Source organism: Porites lutea, chromosome 13 (genome assembly GCF_958299795.1).
Source record: "Porites lutea chromosome 13, jaPorLute2.1, whole genome shotgun sequence".
NCBI classification, from domain to species: Eukaryota; Metazoa; Cnidaria; class Anthozoa; order Scleractinia; family Poritidae; genus Porites; species Porites lutea.
Genome location: NC_133213.1, coordinates 21,993,868 through 22,017,218, shown reverse-complemented (window position 1 = coordinate 22,017,218; position 23,351 = coordinate 21,993,868). Strand labels below are relative to the sequence as shown.

At 38.6% G+C, this 23,351-nt stretch overlaps 2 protein-coding genes across 2 annotated transcripts; one reads left to right on the top strand and one right to left on the bottom strand.

Moving 5' to 3' along the window:
* Positions 1–1,817: 1,817 nt before the first annotated feature.
* Positions 1,818–16,439, bottom strand: LOC140923132 (carboxypeptidase B-like). The gene is made up of 10 exons (XM_073373204.1): positions 15,974–16,439; positions 10,916–10,997; positions 10,065–10,280; positions 9,242–9,343; positions 8,707–8,811; positions 6,296–6,406; positions 4,318–4,420; positions 2,787–2,995; positions 2,459–2,546; positions 1,818–2,098 (listed from the first exon to the last, which is right to left on the bottom strand). Exons 1-10 carry the CDS (start codon positions 16,030–16,032, stop codon positions 1,917–1,919), a joined length of 1,257 nt encoding a protein of 418 aa, XP_073229305.1. The 5' UTR covers positions 16,033–16,439; the 3' UTR covers positions 1,818–1,916.
* A 4,360-nt stretch (positions 16,440–20,799) lies between these two features.
* LOC140923374 (uncharacterized skeletal organic matrix protein 5-like) lies at positions 20,800–23,351 on the top strand. The gene is made up of 3 exons (XM_073373465.1): positions 20,800–20,914; positions 21,923–22,049; positions 22,830–23,351. The coding sequence occupies exons 1-3, from the start codon at positions 20,856–20,858 to the stop codon at positions 23,349–23,351; spliced, it is 708 nt and encodes a 235-aa protein (XP_073229566.1). The 5' UTR covers positions 20,800–20,855.

The window sequence follows — 23,351 nt, the reverse complement described above, 5'->3', positions numbered from 1 at the left end:
TTCCCGCGCTTTGTAAAAGCCAATGAAAGAAGCGATACCATCCCAAACAGTCCCATAGTACATTGCGACAAAAATAGCCAATAAGGCTATGTCCACAAAGGTCGGTTTCGAAACCCATAAGTTTTCGGCGGTCCACACGAAAACGATATTTATCCGCTAAAAACCCTCCCTGAACACTGCTTACAAAATATCTGCTAACAAACATGGGTAATACCAATTTCTCCAGTGAGAACCTGAGATTCGTCAAAATAAGCATAGTCAAGCGAGCGCGGATCTAGTATAAATACTGACCGATTACCTAAATGAGCGCCAAAGGCGCAAGCTTCTAGTGGGGTCCAAGTGCGGGCTTCCCCAGGAAATGTTCTGGATTGTTACTCCTTAATTCCCCTTTTCTGTGTTTCCGAGTCATTCAGACAGGATATGATATTGGCCAAATTTTAACTTGGAAAGTGTTTTTATTATTAAAATATAATTTATTTTGAAAAATGTGACCGATTTCCATAAAACGGTGGAAACCGGTGTGGATCTCCGTGCCTGGTCAAGTGTGCGTTTGGGAGAGTTCTAGGGAAACTCAGAGAAATAACCCCTTTTGACCCCGGTGTCCCCTTCATATCAAAACCCCCCAAAAAATTCATTGAAGGATCCCCGACCACTCTTCCCTCTGTCCCCAGTCTTCAATCAGGGAGCTTTTGCAACGACGACGGCGACGGCAACGAGGACGTCAGAAAAGCAATAGGCTTGATTAGTAAAACATCAACTTTGCACGTGCATCACGCTTTTTGTACATTTCTTTGACATCATTGCACGACTACAGCGTAAAAATCCCTAATTTCACGTTATATTCATAGGAACGTAAACAAGCGACAACGAATTTTTCTTTCTCTTGCAAAACTTGCGTGTGGTCCCAAAAAAATCAACTCTAGGAAAATTCGCCTACATTTGACATTTTCAGGGAATTGGAATAAGCACGACAAAATTTGAAAAAACGTGAATTCCTTTTAAAAGTGACGTTTTCGCCGTCGTCGCCGTCGCCGTCGTCGATGCTAAAGCTCCCTAATGTCACTGGTTGACAAGGCGACAGTCCTGACGCGTCTCGTCCCCTGCTTTTTTCTCTGCATAAGAGATTGAGTGCAAACGTTTTAACGCTACTGAAACAAATTGGACAAAATGGTCTGGGTTTACAGCGCAAAGTTAAACTGTGCGTCTTTACAGTTTTTAATTATGGCATATTTTAGAACTAAGTTCGAACAATGCAAATCAAATTTTATTCTTTTGAATTTTCTGTTCTATATTTACGGTTGCCAATTCCGGAATAAATGATATCGCAGGTTCCTCTCGCGCCACATATCTCACAATATGCACATCAGCAACTTGTAGAATTGAACAAAGGCGTTTTAATTTTGAATAATTGTAGGACAGTAGTAACCACCAAGAAAGTTTACAACACCCTTCAGTCCAACTCCTTGAAACAATGATCGGGGTGTAAATGAATTTAACTCGACTCCCAAGAGGGTCAAGTTTTCGATACAAAAATCTTGTGGAGCAAGTCTTTATCCATTAACAGAGGCAAAAATTCGGGCGAAAAGCTAAATTTGATAAATCCTATTGGATCTTGAAAACAAGTGCCATTCATGGCTGTTGATTCAAAACGGCGGCCGTAATCTAATCCACCGCCAATCTAAATCGATGTTTGAACGTCGAACCGCAAAGTTAGAGGTTCGTGGTAAACTCCGATCTAAAACTCTCTAATGTTTCAGTGCTGCGTACGTGTGTCAATAAGTCAAAAAAAGAAATAAAAAGAGAATACTTCACAATCGTTATTTTTTCTCTGCAGAGTAACCCTTTATTACTGGATTTTGACTAAAATAGACAATCTATTCAAAATACTGGGTTATTTTCGAACAGCTTATAGCTCATTAGATCCTCATTTCTCTTGCCATTGCCTTGATTCCCTCAAATGTCTCCATCGCAGTCGGCACGATCTGATTTGCTGGTAACAGGAAGCCGTAACGCCCTCTGTCCCTTAGCTCAAGCGCGAAAGAATACTTGATGTTCAGTTTACCATATGTGTAATCTTTGCTTCCACCAGAATTTTGATCTGCAATTTAAACCCGAAGATAAGAAACATTCAGGAATAGCGGTTGTGATATATGGGCCTTTGGTTCGTGAATTTGCTGAATAATTTCAGATTCACTCATCTTAAACGACAAGGCTTAACGCGGAAAGCTCATTGTTTTACTAATCAAAAATAATAAGATGACAATGTGATGAGTTGCTAATTGTTCCCTTGAGGCCCATATTACTAACAATGACAGTTTAAATAAAAGTAGCCTGTTCCAGCCTTCAGACAATGGCGACGAGCGAAAAGGAAAAGCGAACATTGCGCGTTCGTTTTTCTGTTCGTTCCTTCCAACTATAATTGAGAGCCTGTAACAGGCTCCGCAAATATATTCCTTACATATTATGACAGATGATGGCCCATATCTGTAGTAAGTTCTGTAACCAGCGTTCCTTATCGCAATAACAGCGGATTTGCTCACTCTCATCTATAGAAGGAGAAAAATGGATTAAAAAAATAATGAAATAAAAAAATAAATAAGGCATGGTTTCTGCTAGTACTTTATAACATCGTCATGTTTTGTCAAAAGCACGAGAGAAGAAATGCAGCCGATTTTTGGCGATTGTCATGGCAATCAAATTACATCTCCAGCCCATTCAATCCACACAATTTCGCTAAACTGAACAAACATGTACAGCGAAATGGATAAAAAGGTGCCAAGTCCTACCAGCTCTTCGTGGTCACTAGTTGGTGTCCTGGTATATCCCCAGGGGATCATCCAGAGCTGACTATAGGCGTGAACATCCATATAACCAGCAATTTTGTCTGATCTGCTTGCTCTTTGTAAGTAATTTGCCACATTTCTGACTTCCACCTCGGAGAATGCATGTGTTCCACGATAAGCGTCGTTACAGGGATTGCTACTGGCACCTGGTACTATAGATAACGAAATGCTAAGATATAGTCAACTGCATCCCTAGGACCTTGATTGACCTTTATTTGCCATTTTGAGGTTGAGCTTGGGACTAGGTCGGTGTCGTGTCGAAATGCACTATGTGACTGTTAGACGGACGCTATCGCCTCTATCATTGGCTATTGCAAAGTCGCGCGGGAAACTGGGGGCAAAATTCCCCTCCCCCCCCCCCCCCCAATAATCCCATGATACAATTCGACTAAGCTTCGTCCTCAAAATGGCTATTAGCTAGTTGTCCGTGTCAACAGAGGATTACCGTAAAATTCCGAAAATAAGCCCCGGGGCCTGTATTTTTCAAAGGCCTAGTCAAAGGGGTCTTCGTTTTAGTGCATAGGGTCTTCGTTTTAGTCAAAGGGGTCTTCGTTTTAGTTTTGGAGGGGCTTATATTCGGAGGGGCTTATCAGCGGAGGGAAATTTGCGTTTCAAAATCGATTGTGCTATCCTTATAGTTGGAAGTAAATTTACCATTTTGAATTTGTTTTACTTTGTATTTGAGGGCAATTTTCCAAGTACAAGCTCCGGGGGGGCTTATATTTGGAGGGGCTTATCAACGGAGGGAAATTTGCGTTTCAAAATCGATTGTGCTATCCTTATATTTGGAAGTAAATTTACCATTTTGGCTTTGTTTTACTTTGTATTTGAGGGCAATTTTCCAAGTACAAGCCCCCGGGGGGGAGGGGGGGGGGCTTATATTTGGAGGGACGATTTAACGGAGGGTTTTTTGCGTTACCGGTTTGGGGGGCTTATATTTGGAGGGGCTTATACATGGAGGGGTTTATTTTCGGAATTTTACAGTATTTCATCGCATCTGTAACAACGGGAGTTGACTGTAAACCTACATTTAGAGCTGATACCTTCGAGAAAGGAAGAAAGTAAATAAAATGCAGAATAAATCAACTGTGATATAAACAAACCTAACAAAATTAAGGTAAAAATTGAAAATTTTTCTTTTTACTTATAATAGATCATTTCCACTTAAGCGATCCGTGGCTATGCAAATTTCTTGGAACAAAGAAGTCTCTACATAAGTAAAGAGTTCAATTCCCACAGGATTGGTTTGATTCACCAAAATGGCCACCGTTCCATTGTTTGGTATACCAATATGGCCGCCGTGATGTCGTGTGAAAAAGGCCTCAGGCAGGCCTCGTCGAACTACCGGCGTTGTGGTAATACATTAAACTTTAAAATGACGAACTTAGATTTGAAGTACTTGCTATTCGCTAGAGTTGTTGGAAATGTCTCTCGTTTGCCGACCCCTGTTGAGGAGGTTAAGTATTGTACTTACATCCCCATTTGTAATCCCAGTTTCTGTTGGGATCAGTCCCAACACAGCTTGATCCCGTGTTTGGTTTGCGGGTCTTCCTCCAGAATCTATTTCTTCTGCTGGACTATTAAGTTGCAACAGGAATTCATAAATAAATACCAAATACTAAAGCAACTACTGCCCTTAACCTCAGGGTTAGTGCATAGCGTTTGGATCAATGTAGGTTTCTGGGAAACTGCCCACCTACCCCTCCCCTAAGCTAGGATTATCACTTACTTCTCACTAAGGGCAAAATGTTAGGTTAAGGGGGGGAGGGGGGGGTAGGAAGGCAGTTTTTTAGAAACCTAGATTGATCCAAAACTTCATCACACGTTATAAACTCATTTTTCAGCGTTAAAGAAACAGTCACACGTGACCGTCATTTAGAATTTAAAGTTGTCCAAATTTATCACCTTCATAGGGCGGCTGCTCACCACATTTCGGGTTTTTTGCCACACAAATTTTATCGGAGCTGATGTTACCACGCATTATCGTAAATTGGTAACAACATCCCAGGGGAGACAAAAAACTACACGTTATTTTCGTGAGCATTCAAGGTGCTCGAACCCATCTATATACGTGATGGTTATGTTTTTTATTCGCGTTTTTCAACAGGACAGATTAAACCGATTTCTATGAGTTTTGGTATATCTTTAACAAAGAACGATCGAACTTTCAGAAAATATTATTTATTTTCTTGTACACATAAAAACTTTTGAGATATCGGCAAAATGATTCAAAACCTCATTTTTACAAAAAATGTAAATAACTTTGAAATCCCAGGACAGATTTTTCCTTAAGTTCAGCAAATAGGCCTCAGTGCTCTCTAGTTTTACATCGTTCTGCAAGAACATAGTTTGAAGTCAATCGTGACCGTCATATACAACACGCTGCGCAAAAGGCTGGTCAAATTTAACCTTAAAATGTTACGCTAACACATTTGGGATAGTTGACGCACAAGTAGTGAAAGAGTGCTGACGGACTATCTAAAGTTTTATTGTAAGAAACTAAGTAATCAGAAACCTACGGCGAATACAGTTAGTGCCACAAGACGAACAACTTTATGCTGAATGCGGGTGAGATTAAAGAACACCTATTCATCAAACTTACTTTGTATTTGTGCTTTTCCTTTATGGAGGTTCGGGCCAGTCCTTTCACTGCCAAATTTAGCAAAAAGCAAATTCGACCAAATGTCCAAATTTCATTTGGGGAAATTTTGAAAAACAGATAGCACAACAGGCAGAGAGATTTCATTTGAATGGTCACATCATAGGATTTGGTCCACAGACTCAAAAGTTAGAGTCACCTTGTACAGCATAATAAACAGTACCACAAGAAAGTACTGCTCAGTAACTTTCATTTGAATGGTCACATCATAGCAGTGCCGTAGCCAGACCAAACGGCCAACCGAGGCAGGCGGGAGTTGCTAGGGGGGTTCGGGGGCATGCCCCCCCCCCCCCCCCCGAGAAATTTTGAACTTTAGTCTCTCGGAAATGCGATTTGCAGCGTTTTCTGGGCCTTTCGGTAACTTTTTTTCGAGTTAATTTAAGTGGAATTTAAAAAGCAATAATCAGAAACAAGCTACATAATCTGGGTGACCGTTAACCTCGCCAATGGTTTTGATCAGTATTTGTTCAAAAAAAATTTGAGTTAACGTACGTAGCCCCTTGAGATCGATGATATGGTAATTTTTTCATAGTATATTGACTGAATTGCTGAATTCTTTGTAATATCATGATGCGTTAAAAATATCCGATGATCGCTTATGTAAAATAAAAATGATCGGCGAAATTCGTCAAAATTTTACCGAGGCGAGTGCCTCGGTTGGCCTCATACTAGCTACGGCGCTGCATAGGATTTGGTCTACAGACTCAAAAGTTAGAGTCACCTTACAAACCTCCATCATCCTCTCTGGCAGTGAAAGGGTTAAAATGAATTGGTTTCTAGCCATTACTTGTACCTTGTTCCATGTAAACACATAGCCATCAACATTCAAGACTGGCATGATAACGAAATCCATCTTGTTCAACATTTCTGTCACGCTGCTGTCTCTTCCGTATTTGGACACGATCTAATGACATTTAAAAAGTCAATATAAACGTGTGACGCAGATTTAACTAAAAAATTTGACTGTACTAGTTCACGACGCATTTTATCATCGGTTCAACTTTTTATATTTTCCCCTTTTTGTAAATCTTTTATTTACTCATTTTAAGGATGGGTGGGTCCGGTTTCCCCTTGTCTTAGAACTCAGGCATAAAATTGCTTGTAATGATTTTAGCGGAGCTTCACGCGCGGCGCTTCACGCTGCGCGTGGGCGGAGCCCCATAGCTAAGGAAATGTGGTAATTTAGCCATCCGAGAAAATTTGTCAATCACGTGACCGTACACCGAGCGAGCGACCGTCCGTCTGCACCACAGGTATGCCAATGTAAAATAACTCAATCAACAGGTATGGGAACCCAAATACAACTCAAGGTTTTATTTGGAAGGAAATCACATGGCCGCCCGGACTTTTAGGAAGAAAAAAGTCGTGTCTTTTTTGGCATTATTTTTTATGTTTACACTAACGTGGATAACAGAAAAAGAGCTAGAGCGAGTTGTCGAAAACAAAGGAGACGAATTTCGTAGGAAAAAAAACGTGGAAATTCAAAGCGGCGGTGAGAAACTGAGAAATGCTAGCGGCCAGCAAGGTGAAAATGAGCGGCAGTGAAAAATAAAAGCGAACATGAACACAGGAAACAAAATATTGGGTAAGCACATGCGACAAATTCCTCCATAAAAATAATGTGTAAATAGGAAGTGTGACGTTTTAGTAGTACAAAACAGCGTTGTGGTCGTGCAAAACAACGACAAGGGAAAGCGAAAAGAAAAAAGAAAAAGTGTGCTGCAGGTGCAATTTGTTTTTTTTTTTGCTAATTAGATCTATTAGTCTTGAAGCCATTTTCATTGTCGTCCCCGTTTAGCATTACACGATTCTATTTTTTTGTTTACACGTATTAGTAACCAGAGCTTCGCTTTTAACCCTGGCTAAATCTATATATTAAAAATATTTGGAATGAGTAAACTTGAATTTTAATCCTTCAAAAGCCTGGAGTGACCACACCAATTATTTTCCTAACAATACCAATACATAATCAATAGATAATGATATGAGAAATAATAAATTTATCACCTAAGGGAAAGTGCTTAGATCATTTATCAAGTTCTCTCAACTAATTATTTAAGGAAATGTATTGAAATCATTCTGGAGAATTTGTGGATAATGGATCTTAAAGAGTTAAGTAAAATCTCTGTTGGCTGCCAAGTTTACCACCGCTTTTAATGATGTCATGCATATCCCATGATATTTACATCATCATCTTGCAGAGTTGATCACAATCTATTTCTTTTAACGTTCAAACCCCTTAACACAAAAAGGCTAATCAACGCGTTCAGAGGTCGAGTTTGGCTATCTAAGAGCTTGAAGCATATTAATTTATTAGTGCAGTTACAGCAGAAGTAAGGCAGAAATGGTGGGTGTCTAAGGCCTAGGCCAAACACATGAAAAGTTCGACGTCTGGCTCAGTTACGTTCGTCTGAATGAGTTTGGATCGTCCAACACGCTTTATATGTCTGCTTCAGACGGCCAGAACCAGGGGCACCCAACGTTAATTTTCGGAAAATATCTGTTCAGAAGACGATTTGAAATCTAGAATTTTCGGAACATTTTTTGGTAAAATTCTTGCTTGTTTACCTCTCCTAGGATTTTCAAACGTCTAAAAAATGGTATAATTGCCCATTTTCAACGGATTTTTACCCTGAAAAGGTCACCTAGAATCTTCGGGAGTCTTTTTTCTGGCTAAAACTTTCGAAAAGGTAAGTTTTGATCCCTATAATTTTCGGATCACTAGACTTTCAGCCAGGAAATCCGAACAGATAAAAAATTTTTAGGGGATAAAAATATGCCTATATCTACCGTTTAAATATTAAAATACGTTTAACAAGCTATGTTTAAGTGGTTTTGAACTGTACTCTCGTTGGGTGCCCCTGATAGAACGTCTGAAGATCGTCTCCGGGACAAACGTCGATCTTCACGAGCGACCAAGTAAACTAATAAATTGCAATTTGTATGACAATGTATATTTAGCTTCGTTCGGGAGAAAATTAATTACTTAACAGCCGCTGGCCGCCAAAAACTGCTTTTTGGTCTTATTCAGTTGATTAGTTCCGACGCTTCCTCAGTTCGACATCTGATCCAACGGACGATCTTACAACTTAATTTAGGTCGACCTAAGTTAGAGCTGGTTCGCCTCATGAAAAGTTCGAAGTTTCGCCGTGGCCTAACTTTCGCGGTCCTCAAGGAGTGCATGTGTTGATTAATTTGACCCACCTGTTTTATGATGTACATGCAGGTTGCCGGCGAAACCCATTCTCGTGCGTGGATTCCACAATTCATAAAGAAAGTCTTTTTGTTCGGTCTTGGTTTGCCTTTCAGCTAAAATATAAGCAACAGTCAGAAAAGGACAAAGCCTTAAAGACAAAATTTAATTAGCTTTTTTGATCAAACTCAATATCAAAGGGTCTAGCACTGAAGAAGGGAGAATCTCTGCCGAAGCTTATTTGCTAAAATCAAATTGTTAATGTAAATTCTACCAACTCTGGTTACACATGCACATCAAAGAATCTTGTAGTCCTACGCCGACAAACGTGTTTTCTGTTCGTGTGCATGCCTTGTTATACAGAATTTACATTTGCATCTTCAGTCAGTGAATCCATCCAATTTCATTGTTAACCGGAGGAATTTATACATTTAGCCTCACTTCAGTTTAAATCAATGCAGTTAAGATGAAAAAGCACATACAGTCGTAGTTGGAAAAATATTAATATAATCAAAGAAAACTGTAAAGTATGGTATTCATAATTACCTCAATAGCCCTTTGTTCTCTACCCTCATATGATCTTCCCACACTGAACACTTTCGCCATCCTGGGATTCTGGTTTGCTAGGTTTCGCATCTCCTCCTCGATCTAGAGTTTTATTAATTAACCGTTTTCAGTTAATGCATAGTTCAAAGAATGTACGCGCCATGAATACCACATTTCAAGGATAATTCGTTTCGTTTTTGATCATTGTTTTTAGACTTAAATGCAGAAATCCCAAGAGGGTTAAGCCACAGCCAGTAAGATTGGGATTTATTGCCGCCTGGAATGACCATAAGCACGCATTTGCGCGAAATCCACCTCGACATTTTATTGCGAGATCCACCTCGACATTTTATTTCATAAATCAAAAATGACCTTACATAATGTGAAAGTTACTCTTAAAATAGCACGTTTAGTCGGCATGTTGTGCTTTGATTTTATCACTCAGACCAAAGTCAGTAAGTAAGCACACATTACCAAATTCTTTAGTCGTCTCGAAAGTAAAAGGCATCTGAGCACGGCCTGTGGTGGTTTAGGGGTTTGACAGCCATGCCATGCTGATGAGCCCTAATAAGGGCAAAACAGTGGTTCAGATGATGAGATATTGCTGTACGCACGCGTAAGGTACTGGCCATAGCACGGAGTCTGGTAACCAGTAGTTTGGTGAAGTATCTTCCATTTCTTCATTCCCTATGCTGCGGGTAGACATTAACCTGCGTCACAGACCCTCTACACCGCTTCTATACGGCTTAGACGATGCGCAGGATAGCTGCAACGCAGGCTAGCAGACACAAACCATTTAACTAGCAGATAAACGTTGTATTACCTCGAGCAATGGATGATATTTGCTGTAAAAGCTGACGGAGAATCCTCGTGTCTGTACGGCATTTTCCTCGTCCATCAACTGCTCTACATCAAAAATGACAATTTGAAACTGAATACTTTTCTTGTTAAGCTGCACTGCGAGAATCTTGTACGCATGCTCAGTCACGTGAATATCAACAGCAAGGCCAACTTTATGAGGAGCTTTCCAGAAGTCCAGCTACAGAATGGAAACAAACAAAAGCTAAACAAATTACGCGGAGAGAGTTTAATGGTTGGTCATTCAAAATTAAGCTTAAGAAAAAAGACAATAAATAATTCGAGACATGGTAACAACGTTTTATCATGATAACAGAGAGATTTTGAAGTGTTCCATGGCATTAAATTTAGGTCTTCCACGAATGGACTGACGTCGCTCAGTGTTTCCACTCACAGGAAATTAGAGTTTCATTGTTTAATCATGCAAAGGTGGTCAAATGACCTCAAGTATTCAATGGGAGCGAACACTGTTGGGTAATTTAAGTTGTAGCTATACAGTCAACTCTCTCTAAGACGGACACCTTTGGGACCGGCACCAAGTGTCCGTCTTATAGAGAGTCAAATAAAACTAGTATAGAAAGGCAGGGACCAACTCTAAGTGTCCGTTTTACCGAGGTGTCCGTCTGATAGAGGTGTCCGATAAGAGAGAGTTGAATGTAAATCAATAGCTTCAACTAAGCATACACTAGGGATCTACAACTTTAAAGGCAATGTTAGACAAGTATTTTTTTATTCACTCGTTAGTAACAAGATTTGGAGCCAAAAAATGCTTATGACAAATTAGTAAATAAATAAATGTTAAATGACTTCGTTCACCTCAAGGTCTTGGTTATCCTGTAAAGAGTTGAGGAATTCAAGTTGTTCATTGTTTCCAGGAAAGATACGAATGACCTTTTCCCTAAAAGACGGTAATTTCTTTTAGTTAGCGCCGGGGCTTACCTATAAATGTAGTCTATATTTTAAGGCCAATGCAAGCCTTGGAGAATCTCGGGTATTCAATTTTAGTGCCAGATAACTCTCAGCCTTTAAACCATACAGATCAAGGTTCCTGGCAAGGGCGAGTAAGATCAGAAAAGGGCCGATTAATGATGATAATTAAACTGGATTGATTATGAAATCTAGGGGGCATGTCTCCAGCTAAGAGATAAAGTTTGGAAACGTATGTTAGCACGGCCCATTTCACAGCATTTCGCGTGAAAGATATCTAACGCCCACTGATACGTTTAATAGCCTCGAACTGAAGGAACTGAAGGATCTCCTAGGTTTTGTGTTCCTGGTTACACCGTGGGGTATCAGTTTGCCTTAACGTCCAATGGTTGAACTATAACAGGTGACCCTGAGTACGAAATCAACACCGGAGGCCCTTTTCAACATTATATCCTGCTTGTTTGAATAAAAAGCACGTCTTTTAAACGACAAGGATAAAAAGTTCCAAAATTTAATTTTAAAATAAGGAAAGAAAAAAATACTGCATTCTTCTCTAGCCATTTTACAAGAATAAATTTGATGCAGTTTTTCCACAATTTAATTCATTCTTTGGAGCATTGAGTCGGCGTCCTCTCTTTGTTCATCTACTTTGTTATCAATGCAGATAAAAAACTGACTTTAAATTGTTAAATTAAAAATTATCTGACCAAAGAGCCCCTATATTTCTCAATTAAATCAGCCATAATGAATAGCCGACTTTGGGCGATTGATAATTGCCTTATTCTTAAAAGCGCCTTAAAAGTTTAAACCGTAGGCGTTTATTCTTTAACTGCTTGTACAACTGATAAAAGATGATCAGCGTATTGACGTGAAACCAATTTTTGAGATCTTTTATGTCCATTGTAAAACATCAGTTTGTTGTAAAATTTAAAGCCGTTTTCAAATTCATTGTGAAAGAAACGAACCTCAACAGCCTATAGACTTCGAAATTTATGCTATATATATATATATATATAGCTGGCTTATAATTACATGTTCTTGTCAAAACGGATTAATACGACCATTTTTCCTGACGGATGTTTCACCCGGTAATAATTTCAAAGAGGCAAAAGGGAAGTTAAATCAGGTACCACGAGGGAAAATGCCCTTTGCAATATTATTTTCAAAAAAAACCTTTATTCAATCTTCTCCAACGAGAATACGTTGGAGGCCTGGGCAACAAATTCCTTAAAGATTATAAAATGGTTCTGCCTCAATTTCTTTTAGCAAGATTTTTACTATCTTTCTGCCATCTGCTCTTACTATATTTGATCGTTAATATTAACCAACGAATTAAAGCGGGTTATTAAAACGTACGATCAGCGTTCTTTTTTCTTAAATTCGCCAACCCATCTTTCTAGTATTGTTGACCGAGTCAAGAGAGTATTTTTTTTTAAGCGCACCGATTCCTTTTATTTTATGCGAATGACCTTGCCTTAATTTCTACTGAACAGAATGCCCAGTGCTTGGCCACAGTCTAAAAATTATCCCCTATTTTTAAAAACCGTGCACTTTAACGTACAGCTGCTGAATTTAAAGTGACACGGGGGTAATTTTATCTATGTAAATTTTATGATGTTTTTATCCTCATGAACGCGACTGCTCCAATTCTTTTCCATGCCCGCAAGGTTTTAAAAACTTGGACAATGACTTTAAGGGGAACTTATCCCTAATTTCCGTTTAAGAGGTTTAAGAACCTCCGTCACCTTGCTTGATTATGAAACCATTTCAATTCCCATCTGCACACTTAAATATTTTGCCTTGACTCATCAGTATATCGTTCACAACTCGCAAAGACGTATATTTTGTCCGATCTGCCCCTTATTTTTTATTTTTGCTTTTTTGTTTGGTGTTTACATGAGACGACTTTAAGTTCAAATAGATACAATAATATTTATCACCTTTGCGTTCAAGATCACGTTCTCAAGAGTGATCAGCATCAAATTTCTCGTTGTAATATCAATGCTTTGTAAAACAGAGTGGTGATGAGAATTACGGACATGATCACACAAGATGAATTTGCTTGATTGATCAACTTCTCTCCACTACTTCTGTAGGAAATGAATAGGGGCAACAAATGAGAATTCAAATTTTGATCTTAGGGTTTAAAGGTTTAAGGCCGGAATCGTGTAAACGGAACGTTAAATCACTCTGGGGAGCGGTTTCATTAGGGAGCTAAAGCAACGACGACGGCGAGGGCAATGAGAACAGCAAAAAAGAAATCGGTTAAGGTTGGCAAAACAACAACTTTGCACGTGCATCACGCTTTTTTGTACATTTCTTTGCCTTCGCTGCGCGACTACAACGTCAAAGTGCCTAATTTCACGTTTTGACGAGGACGGGAACGCAAGACAACAACTTTCTTTTTCTTTTCCTGAATTTTGGTACATTCGTTCAGAATTCAATTCCAAAAAAAATTGACCACATTTGACGAATTAAATGAGATGGAATAAGCGCGATAAAGTTTGAGGCAGCGCGAATTCACTTTTTAAGTGACGTTTTTGTAGCCGTCGCCGTTGTGGGTGTTTAAGGTCCTTGTTGGTTTCTTGGGACGGAAGGTTAATTTGTTTAAAAAAGTAAAAAAAAAAAAGCGCGTCAAAAATATCTGGATTAGAGTGGACGTGGCCTAAAGTTTGTTTTTTTTCTCCTCTTAGTTTTGTCGTAGTTGTCGAGGAACGGTGAAAAAATTTACAGAAAAGCTTGTTACACGTGCAGAATTGCTTAGCTCACTAAAACTGTTGAATGATATATTATTCCCGGACGCCGTCAACGTAACAACAGAGACGACGAGGCGGGCAGTTGTTGAAACGGAATTGACCAATAACAGAACAGGAAATTAAGCACCGAGTCGCATTCTGATTTGTCGTTGCGATGTCTTATCTCCCTATTGTTGGTTTGCCATCACGTGACAAGTCGGCCGTATTGGTGGTCAATACATACAATGCATGGTCAATATAATACGACGAATTTCCACAAAAATGGAATTTAGTTCTCAGGGGAGACTACTAAAATTACCGCTATGACCTCATGTGGAATAAACCAGCGATTATCTTTGTGGACAAGTATAAAAACGTTACTACTGCTTGCGTTTACAAACTCGTGTTAACGCACGTTTCAGAACACACTCTAGAAACTAAAACATACTCGTGTGAACAGCCATAACCTAATCTTATGCCATTGTTGATTTATTGTTCATTAGTGGTCGTTGGTTATATTATTGAACCATAGCATAAAATAGCCCTCAGGGAAAATTGGTGGAGTTCATGAAATCATAGTCAAATAAAAATGATAAAATGGAACATGAAAGCAACCAAACTAGGAAGTGATGAACGCGGGCCTAGAAACTTAGGTCGCTGTTTAGGAAATCATTGAACCTCCTGATCTTTTCCTAAGTGGCTTAATATCAGTTCAAGAAGATATATGTTTTCTAGCCCGTGTTTGGTCCCATGAAAATGTTCACGACTGACGGTGTTTAGATAAACCGCTGGATAAAGAGAAAATGGCTTAGAAAGCGTTTTTGTTATATATTTAAACAAAAGCTTAACTCTGTTTAATAGGCATTTTGTAAAAGTCATAACCAACTTCTATAAAAAAAGAAGGTGGGAATTAAATGGTCTTATAACGCGAAGAAAACGGAAACTGTAAAACCTCTTAATCCTAAATTATAGATTGAACAAGCCCTCTCTACTTATTGATCAAGTTCTTAAATCGCTTGCGGGTATGACAAAATTGGAACAGTCGCGTGGAAGAGAATATAAAATGTCACAAAAATTTAAATAAAGACTTCCATTTCCTCTAAATTCAGCAGCTGAAGGTTAATGGGGTTTTTAAAAATAAAGGTTTAATTGCAATGAGAATTCAGTTAAAATTTTATTGAAGCTCACTGGCATAAAAGGCGAAGAATCGGTGAACTTAATTTAAAATAATGAATTCAAAACGATTGTTTGAAAAGTATGCATATGTATATTTTTAACATTAAAGGAAATTAAGGAAAAAGGAAGAAAAATAGATGCTTGGGCGAACAAAGTAAAGATGAACTTTGATCAGACCAGCTGTGTATAAAAGGCAGGAAAACGTGCTTGATGATGTCACTGAGTATGAGTAGACATGCAATAAAAACGTCGTTAGGAAAACAGCCCACAACGTTTTATAAATTTTACTCGACTTAAAAAACAGGGTATATATTTTAATTTTGTAACACAAAACGGTGTTTAGTCTCTTTTCAAAAAGAAATGACATTGGGAGGCAAAATTTAGTAAAAGTGTTTTTTTCGCCAATTAGCTTGTTGTTTCTCAGTGAAGTTTATTCTTCATTATGGATAATGTATTCAAGATCAGATCTAAAAACTTTAAAAAACGATAAACGATGGTTGGTATGCCTGCTTTATCATAATTTACATGTCAGTCGCTGCTTTATATCCTAGCGAATGTCTTGAAAAAAAAAGAGGTTGACAAGCAATAATCTGTTAAACTAAACGTCTCATTATGAACCGTTGAAAACACTGAAGGGCAAGTAAAAATTTATAGGTATGTTTTAATAGCTTAGAGAGTGAAAGCTATTCTACGATGGTAGCCTTAAGCGAAGAAAACGTCCTTCTAACAACTCCTTTGATCGCAACTCGTAACATTGGGAATTCATTCTTTAAATGCGCCTACCACAAATACTACAAATGGGTACTATATATTCCTCGGTTTATCACTTCTAATAAAACTGAATCATTAAAACTATTCTATTCACTAAGAAGGTAATACTACTATTCAAAAAAGCCAATATACCCTGGTGTTAGTTTATTGTCGTTCGAACTTTTCATATGGAAAATTTAATTTTCATTGAGATAAAATAGCAGTTTCTTTTTAAAGAAATGTACTAATGTTCATATGAATAAATGTTATGTTTGTTCGTACTTACTCAGCAGAAGTCAATGAAGCCAACATAAGAATAGCGAGGCAGAACAACGGAGATGACATTTTCCCTGATGCCGCCCGGCGAGAAAAGAGAAGAAGCTGGCGTTGTATCCAAATTCTATAACTACGTTTTGGTTAAATAAAAGTCGCTCTGTTGACATCATTCCTCAAGACAGTCATGATCTTTGCAGGTTTAAAAACACGTAGCCCGGCTGCTTAAACAAGAAGAAAAATAGAGCACTGACCTTCTAGACTTGTTTTGCTAAAACAAAACCTACGTGAAGCAGATGTTCACACAGTGACAGGTAAATTGGAGGGAATGTGCGAGAGAAACAAATATCTTAACAGTTATTTTGAATAAATATTGGTATCAGCTTCCCAGTCGAGTTACGTTGATAAATATATAAAATAAACTGACTTCACCATGGTCGCTAAATCTACATTAAAGTTGTAGATTGCCTTCAATCAACCTAGAAGGCCAATTAAACATTTGGAATATTAGTCAATGTGGCAATTTACTTCGCTACACCATAACGAGGCTTAAAAGATCAACTTGCAAAATTAGCAAGTTCGTTTCTCCGGAGTTTCTATATTGAAAGATTGTTTAGATTTAAACTGAAGAGATAGAGGGAAACAGCCACTGTTAAAGTCATAACAAATAAAACAGTCAAACGGAATTTTTCTTTGTTTGAAAACTTGATGGATTTTTCAGAAACGGGTTATTTGAATGCAGTTATACCCGGGGGGTGGGGAGGTGTACTCCTGGAAACTCTTAGTGGGGTGAATCGCCCGATTCTGCAAATTCTCACCCCCTTTTAGACCGAAAATTGTCATTTTCGAAACCCTTTTCCAGACCTTGTCTTTTTGTTTTCAGACCTGGAGGATCTCCGAGATCACAAAACACATTATGTCTACATAGGCAGAAATTCTGACTGGTAAATTAGAACGACATCAAAAAGATTTCTTAAAATCCACTTTGAATTTGCATATTACTCTTTCATTTCTTCTGGCAATTCCCTGATGAGAAATGATATCCGATTCCAGACCCGAAATGGGCAAAGTCTTTACCCGTTTTCAGATCGAAACGGCGCAAAAACCATACCCTTCGGGGTGGTATATATATATAGCTATCTATGTGGCTTACATAAGGGAGTACTCCCCCGGTCAGTTTTAACAGCTGAAATGATGTTTATTCATATGATAAGATGATACAAGTACTTGCCAAAGATGTCCACAATTAAGTCCTTTTGGGTAAACGCGCGTTGTTAAAAATGTAGTCATTTAATTTTGAATTAAACATTCAAATTTTAATTTCAAACGGGGAAAATTAATCTCAAAACGTCCATAAAATATGCAGGTTTAAAAAGCTGAATCACAAGAATATCCCAGACATTTGGTTTTCGATTTAATTTTTCCCTTATGCACTTTTGTCGCGACCATACTTTAACTATTTTCCTTTGTGGGAAACACTAAACCAAGGTATTAAATACTTGATTATAATCATAACATAAAAAATGAGGGAGAGTGAGAAAGAGAGAAAGTTAAATAAAAATCATACTTAAAGTATGAGTCATATAAAGCGCAAAGCTTCTTTGAAAAAGAAAAAAAAGGCCTTTTTTTCAAACTAACTGAGTGTTATCAAACTGGAACGAATATCAGGTTACGTTTATTGTGGGGGAGAACGGGGATGGGAGGACGGGACAATAGGTGGCGGGTAGGCGGGAGGGACAGAGTGGGAGTGGGAACAACCAAAGTGGCTGCAATAGCTGTGATTCCAAAATCGCGTTCGGCATGGAGGGGAAGCCAGATCAAATGTGGGGTTGCAGCAGGAAGCTCTGCGGATAATGGACAACATTTGGATACATCTTGGTGCAATAAAAATGAGCTGATATAAAAGGTGTACATGACGTTTCCAGACACCAGACTGCAGCCCGCTGATCTCAGATCGTTTGCAATGGCTGTAAATTGGATGATAGTAAAAATATTCTTATAAAGTTGACGTAATCCAATTTCGCTATATCAAAAATTTATTCTTTGCTACGAGGCTTGAAGGAATAAAACAAACGAAATGAATTATTCATTGCTGAGTTTCAAGATGATTGCTTTTGTTTTATTCTTTAAGCTTCGAAGCCAAATATAAATTTTCATATATCGAAATTGGTCTATTCATCGAAAATGCTTTCACTCATTTTTGTAGTTTGCGTAGAAGAGAAACTTAATCAACATGTTATGACCCCAAACTACAATACTACTTAATTTAACAGTTTTCATCGTACCGGTGTTTTGGCCTCAGAAGGCCTTGGAGGCCAATGATAGGAGGCCGTGGAGCAAAGGATGGCGCAGTGGTGAGAGCGCTCGTCTCCCACCAATGTAGCCCGGGTTCAAATCCCGGCGTCGACGCCATATGTGAGTTGAGTTTGTTGTTGGTTCTCCTTTTCTCCGAGAGGTTTTTCCGGGTACTCCAGTTTTCCCCTCTCCTCAAAAACAAACATTTCCAAATTCCAATTCGACAAGGAATCAAGTAGACAAAGAACCATTTTGTGGATGTGCTACCTCCAAATCATTATTTTATTTATTATTTTTTTTATGATACGATAACAGAACTTGCACAAAATAATGTACCCAAAACGTCAATCTTTGAACGATTTTGAAGTTATTTAGCTTTAAATTGTAAAGGGTGCCTCAAAAGCGATTTATGACTTTGAAATGTTTTTTTTTTTTTTCTAATAACATTTATTTGGTTACAACACTTCTTATGACAATACTTACATTTACATGAAGGAAAAATAAAAACAACGTACAAGAGATAAAGGAAAAATACAATGTTACAGCATTTGCAACTAATTAAGCCTAAAAAAAATTTACAAAATTGACTATTATTTGCAAAATTGCAAAATAAAACACGATACAACAAAAACATAAGGAGTCTGTCCTACCAACTAAAAGGTGATTTGCATTTGCATTTGTTTCTGCATCACTTTTAACTTTTGGAACTTTTGAAATTATTTAATAACAGCAAGTTTATTTGTCCGAGGGGCAAAGTTTAAGAGGGCTCCATTTGTTTTTGAAGGAGGACATATTGTTATTATTAGAGGCAATCTCTTTTTCAATTTCCATGGAGTTCATAACGGTTTGTATATAAACCTGTAGCGCAGGGTTGCAGTTATTTAACTTACATGTGTAAATATATCGTTTGGCGATAAGGAAAAGGTGATGTAGTAATAAATTAGAGATATTATCAATTAGTCCAAGAAGTGGAAAAAAAAGAAATGGTTTGGTAAGTGTTTGTTATTTGTTTTATCAGCCAATGGATGAATGATCAAAACATGGCCTCTTCGTTTTCCCGCCAAAGAAAACCCTAATTTGGAGAAGGCATTGTTCGATTGGCCAATTGTGTTGCAGCACGATGTCAAAGCCATGTATCGGTTGATTTCTAGAAAGTTCTCGGACATCAAGTAAAACCACTAGGGAAGGCTTCATTGCATAAGTTGTTCCGCAGTTTCACAATATGGACAAAATATGAAGTTTGCAAAGTGCTGGTCTTACAGGCCGGAAAAGTAAGAAGTGAAGAAGTAAGAAAAAAGATTGGAAAAGTAAGAAGCTTGAAGTACCAAAGGCTTCCCAGTGTATTTTTAAGAAGCACTGCAAAATTGCAGCTTTTTTCTTCTTAAAAAAGAAGATATTGAGAGAATTACACATTCTGAAAACGGCCTGAAACAAAATATTGCATTTCAAGTATCCTCGTTAATTTAAAGTAGGTTTCGATGTTGGCTTACTATTTCCTAAACAGGTTCGTCAAACCGTCAAATGTTTAGCAGTTATAGCTAGTTATATTACGATATATACTGTTCTGTTTACAAATGTTTCCTGTTATATAGTTGCTTAATGAACGTATTGGATATCTTCTGTGTTAATGGGGGATTTTACCGACCAGTATTGAATCAAAATTACGGAAAAGCCCTTAGAATAAACGGCTGCAAGTTGAGTTGCACAAGAGAAGAAACTAGGAGTAGTCAAAGTCCCCCACACACTAACTCTTACTTACAATGCATTTGCCATTTGTTCTGCTTGGCCTTATCAGTGTTTCCTCTATTAACGGGGCCACAAGTTTGACTGTGGCAAATAACGGCCAAACGCTTCGATGTGACAATACGCCGGTGAATAATTGCAACTGCCAATGCACCATAAATCAGGATTCGCGGGCTATAAGGGCCTTAGAAGCAAAGATGGAGGGTCTTATTGAAATGACCAACAATGCCTCTGGCAATAGAGATTCCATTGAGTCTTTGGAGGCAAAAGTGGAGAATCTTATTACAGTAAACAACAGTACTCCTTCTGGCAGTAGCGCTACCGCAAAGTGGCTAAAAAGAAAGATGGAGAGTGTGGTTGAACTGAACAACAATACTTCTAGTACAATGAAGTCCTTAGAATCACAAGTACAAAGTCTTATTGCTCTGAACAACAAAACCTCTGGCGTCAGCGATAGTTTGAAAGCCTTGGAGGCCAAGGTAGAGAGTCTAATTGCACTGAACAAAAACCCCTCTAACGTCAGCGATGCCATGAAGTCATTAGAGGCAAAGGTGGAGAGCCTTATTGCACTGAACAACAAAACCTCCAGCGTCATCGATGCAATGAAGTCTTTAGAATCAAATGTACAGAGTCTCATTGCACTGAACAACAAAACCTCTGGCTTCAGCGATGCCATGAAGTCGTTAGAGGAAAAGGTGGACAGTCTTATCGCACTAATCAACAATAATTCCTCCCCAGTTCCACAACCGGTTCCAAACCCAACAGGTATTCTTAAATAAAAACTACCAAGGTTGATTATTAATTTTACTTCCTTTGATTCGCATGTAAATAAATGAACTATTTTTATATTTTTGGATATGGTCACGTCAGCCGCTTCTGTCGTCTCTTCTTGTAAGGAACAGTACGAAAAAGACAAGTAAGTTATGTTTTGGTTTCATTTGTTAGTTTAAATAGAAACTTTTCCTACTAGAGATTTTTATTGTTCGATGACAAATATCCTTATTCCATCCTTATGTCGTGTCGTTGATACAAACTTCCTGACTGAGGGTCAGTAGTAGGTTTGAACAATTTGTTCTAAAACCAGTTTACATCAGTGGGACTTAAAAATTCCGTACAACTTAGCGAGGTGGATGCTGGGTTCTATGTTTCTCTAACATTACCAAAGATTAATTCCTGATGATAGTTAATTAGTTAACACTTAGAGTCAATATTTTAAAACAGTTTATTGAACACAGCCTTTAACTTCTCCCCGCCCGCAATATCATATCCTCGAGACAGCGACTAAAAAGCAGATTAGTGCTCTGCGATTCTATGTTAAACGATTTTTTGCGCCTTATATTTTCATTTGTTTCCAAGTTTGTTTATTTACGTATTTCATGTCGTGACTTACGTAGTGAATTCGAAGGCTGGAGAACTGTTGCATAGTACATAAGAAATCAAACTCAACTCAATATCATAAAAGGCTTCATTCAAGTGTCGCCGTCGTAAATTAATTGAATTAACTTGATAAGGAATATTCCCTCAGATCCTATTCCTTCGCGAGTTTGGGGGCTTAGGTAATCTTCAATGCTCATGACTACCCTTGAAGAATGAGTTTGAATGAGTTTGGGTGATGAATAGTAGTATATTCTGTCAGCTTAAGAGTACCTTGCCAACACTCACTTTACTTCGTTTTTTTTTCCCTCTGGTGGTTGAAAAGCCTTATCTCTATCTAAGGCTCGTTACAGGCTTTTAAGGCTTTATTTTTTTCCAAAATCTTTTCAAATGACAATCCGTCATAGTTGTTACTGGCCGTGGTGGTGGTGGTGGTAAGTGGGTAGGGACCCGCCGGTTGCAACTACTTTACCCAACAAGATAAACGAATGAATTTGTATATATTTACCTCCAAAAGGTTTATTGCCTTTCATTTAATTAATTGAAACAGTTTTTCAAAGAGTCAAGTGTATAACCTGAGTATCGATGCCCAAATAATTCCTGTTTACTGTCACATGGGAGACTTTGGATGTGGAGGAGGAGGATGGACGCTGGCCTTAAAGACAGACGGAGTGAAGGTTATAAGTACTATATAGTTACTTCTGTATTGGTAGCTGTTGTGACAGACGTTGCCACCAACATCTAGATGGTACCTTGAAATAAAGGTGCGAAATTGTACAATCATATAAGTGTCTCAAATTGCCTTAAACGTGGAATTCGATTAAATATCGCCCTATGCTAGGAATCTATGACAGTTTTGAACTCCGGAGTTCCACGCAGTGGATTCCGGATTGCAGGTACTGGATTCAGGATTCTCTGTCAATGTTAATTAGATTGGATTCCAATCGTTAGTGGGGTTTGGGATCCCTTCAGCTGAGTTCCGGATTCCACCAGCAAAAATTTCCCGGACTCTGGATTCCACAGGCACAAATTTTCCGGATCACGGAATCCAATTACGTGTGTCGATAAATAGCAATTCCCACTTGTCATTATGAGGAACTCCTTGCCTCGACAGAGACCCTTTAATATTATGCACTTAATGTTAGATCCCGAGGGAAACAGTTAGTTTTGTTTTCCCGAGAGTCCTGATGTTTCCCGAGGCGCTTCGTGTTTGTGTTGTTATGTTCATTCACGAAAAAGAAAACTGGCAGTGTTTTTCTCGCCTTCTGTCACGCCACTTTCCACCATGCTTTGATCACGTGCTGTAATGTATCCCAAGCGGGGTACATTGCTTAATGCATCACGATCGAGATACTTTCGATTTTTAGTCAAGGCCACGTGACCAAGAATCAACCAATGGCAGTCCCTGTTTAGTTGAGTGAAAGTCTAGGAACATAACAATACAATTTGCTTTGCAGAGGACCTTCCGCTTCTCTTCTCCGCTGTGGAGTGACAGAAATACATACAACATTGCAGGAGGAATGACTGGTTTTGACAATCAAGAAACCAAGCTTCCAACCTACTGGGGCACAAATTTTTCCAAGATCTGCCTCGGAATGAAGATCGGCAGTCAGACTAGGTTCGTTGCTCTTAACCAGACTGCCACCTCTCTTCACTCCCTCATTTCCGACGGAGCGTTCCGTGCAAGCGATCTGGGTCGTGAGCGCTGGAAGATGCTGATTGGTCCTCAGGGCTCCTTGCAGCGCAACTGCAATAGAGAAGGGTTTAATGCAGTTTGCAGTGGAACTAGTTATCCTTCGAGAGCAAGAATAGGTATCCTTGGAAACAACAAAAACGACTGTGTTAGCTGTGATTCTAGAATCGGATTTGGCATGAAAGGGGAGCCAGATGATTCCATCAGATGTGGAGTTGCGGCACGAAACTATGCGGATAATGGCGAAAAGTACGTTAATGCATTTGGATACATCTTAGTGCAATAG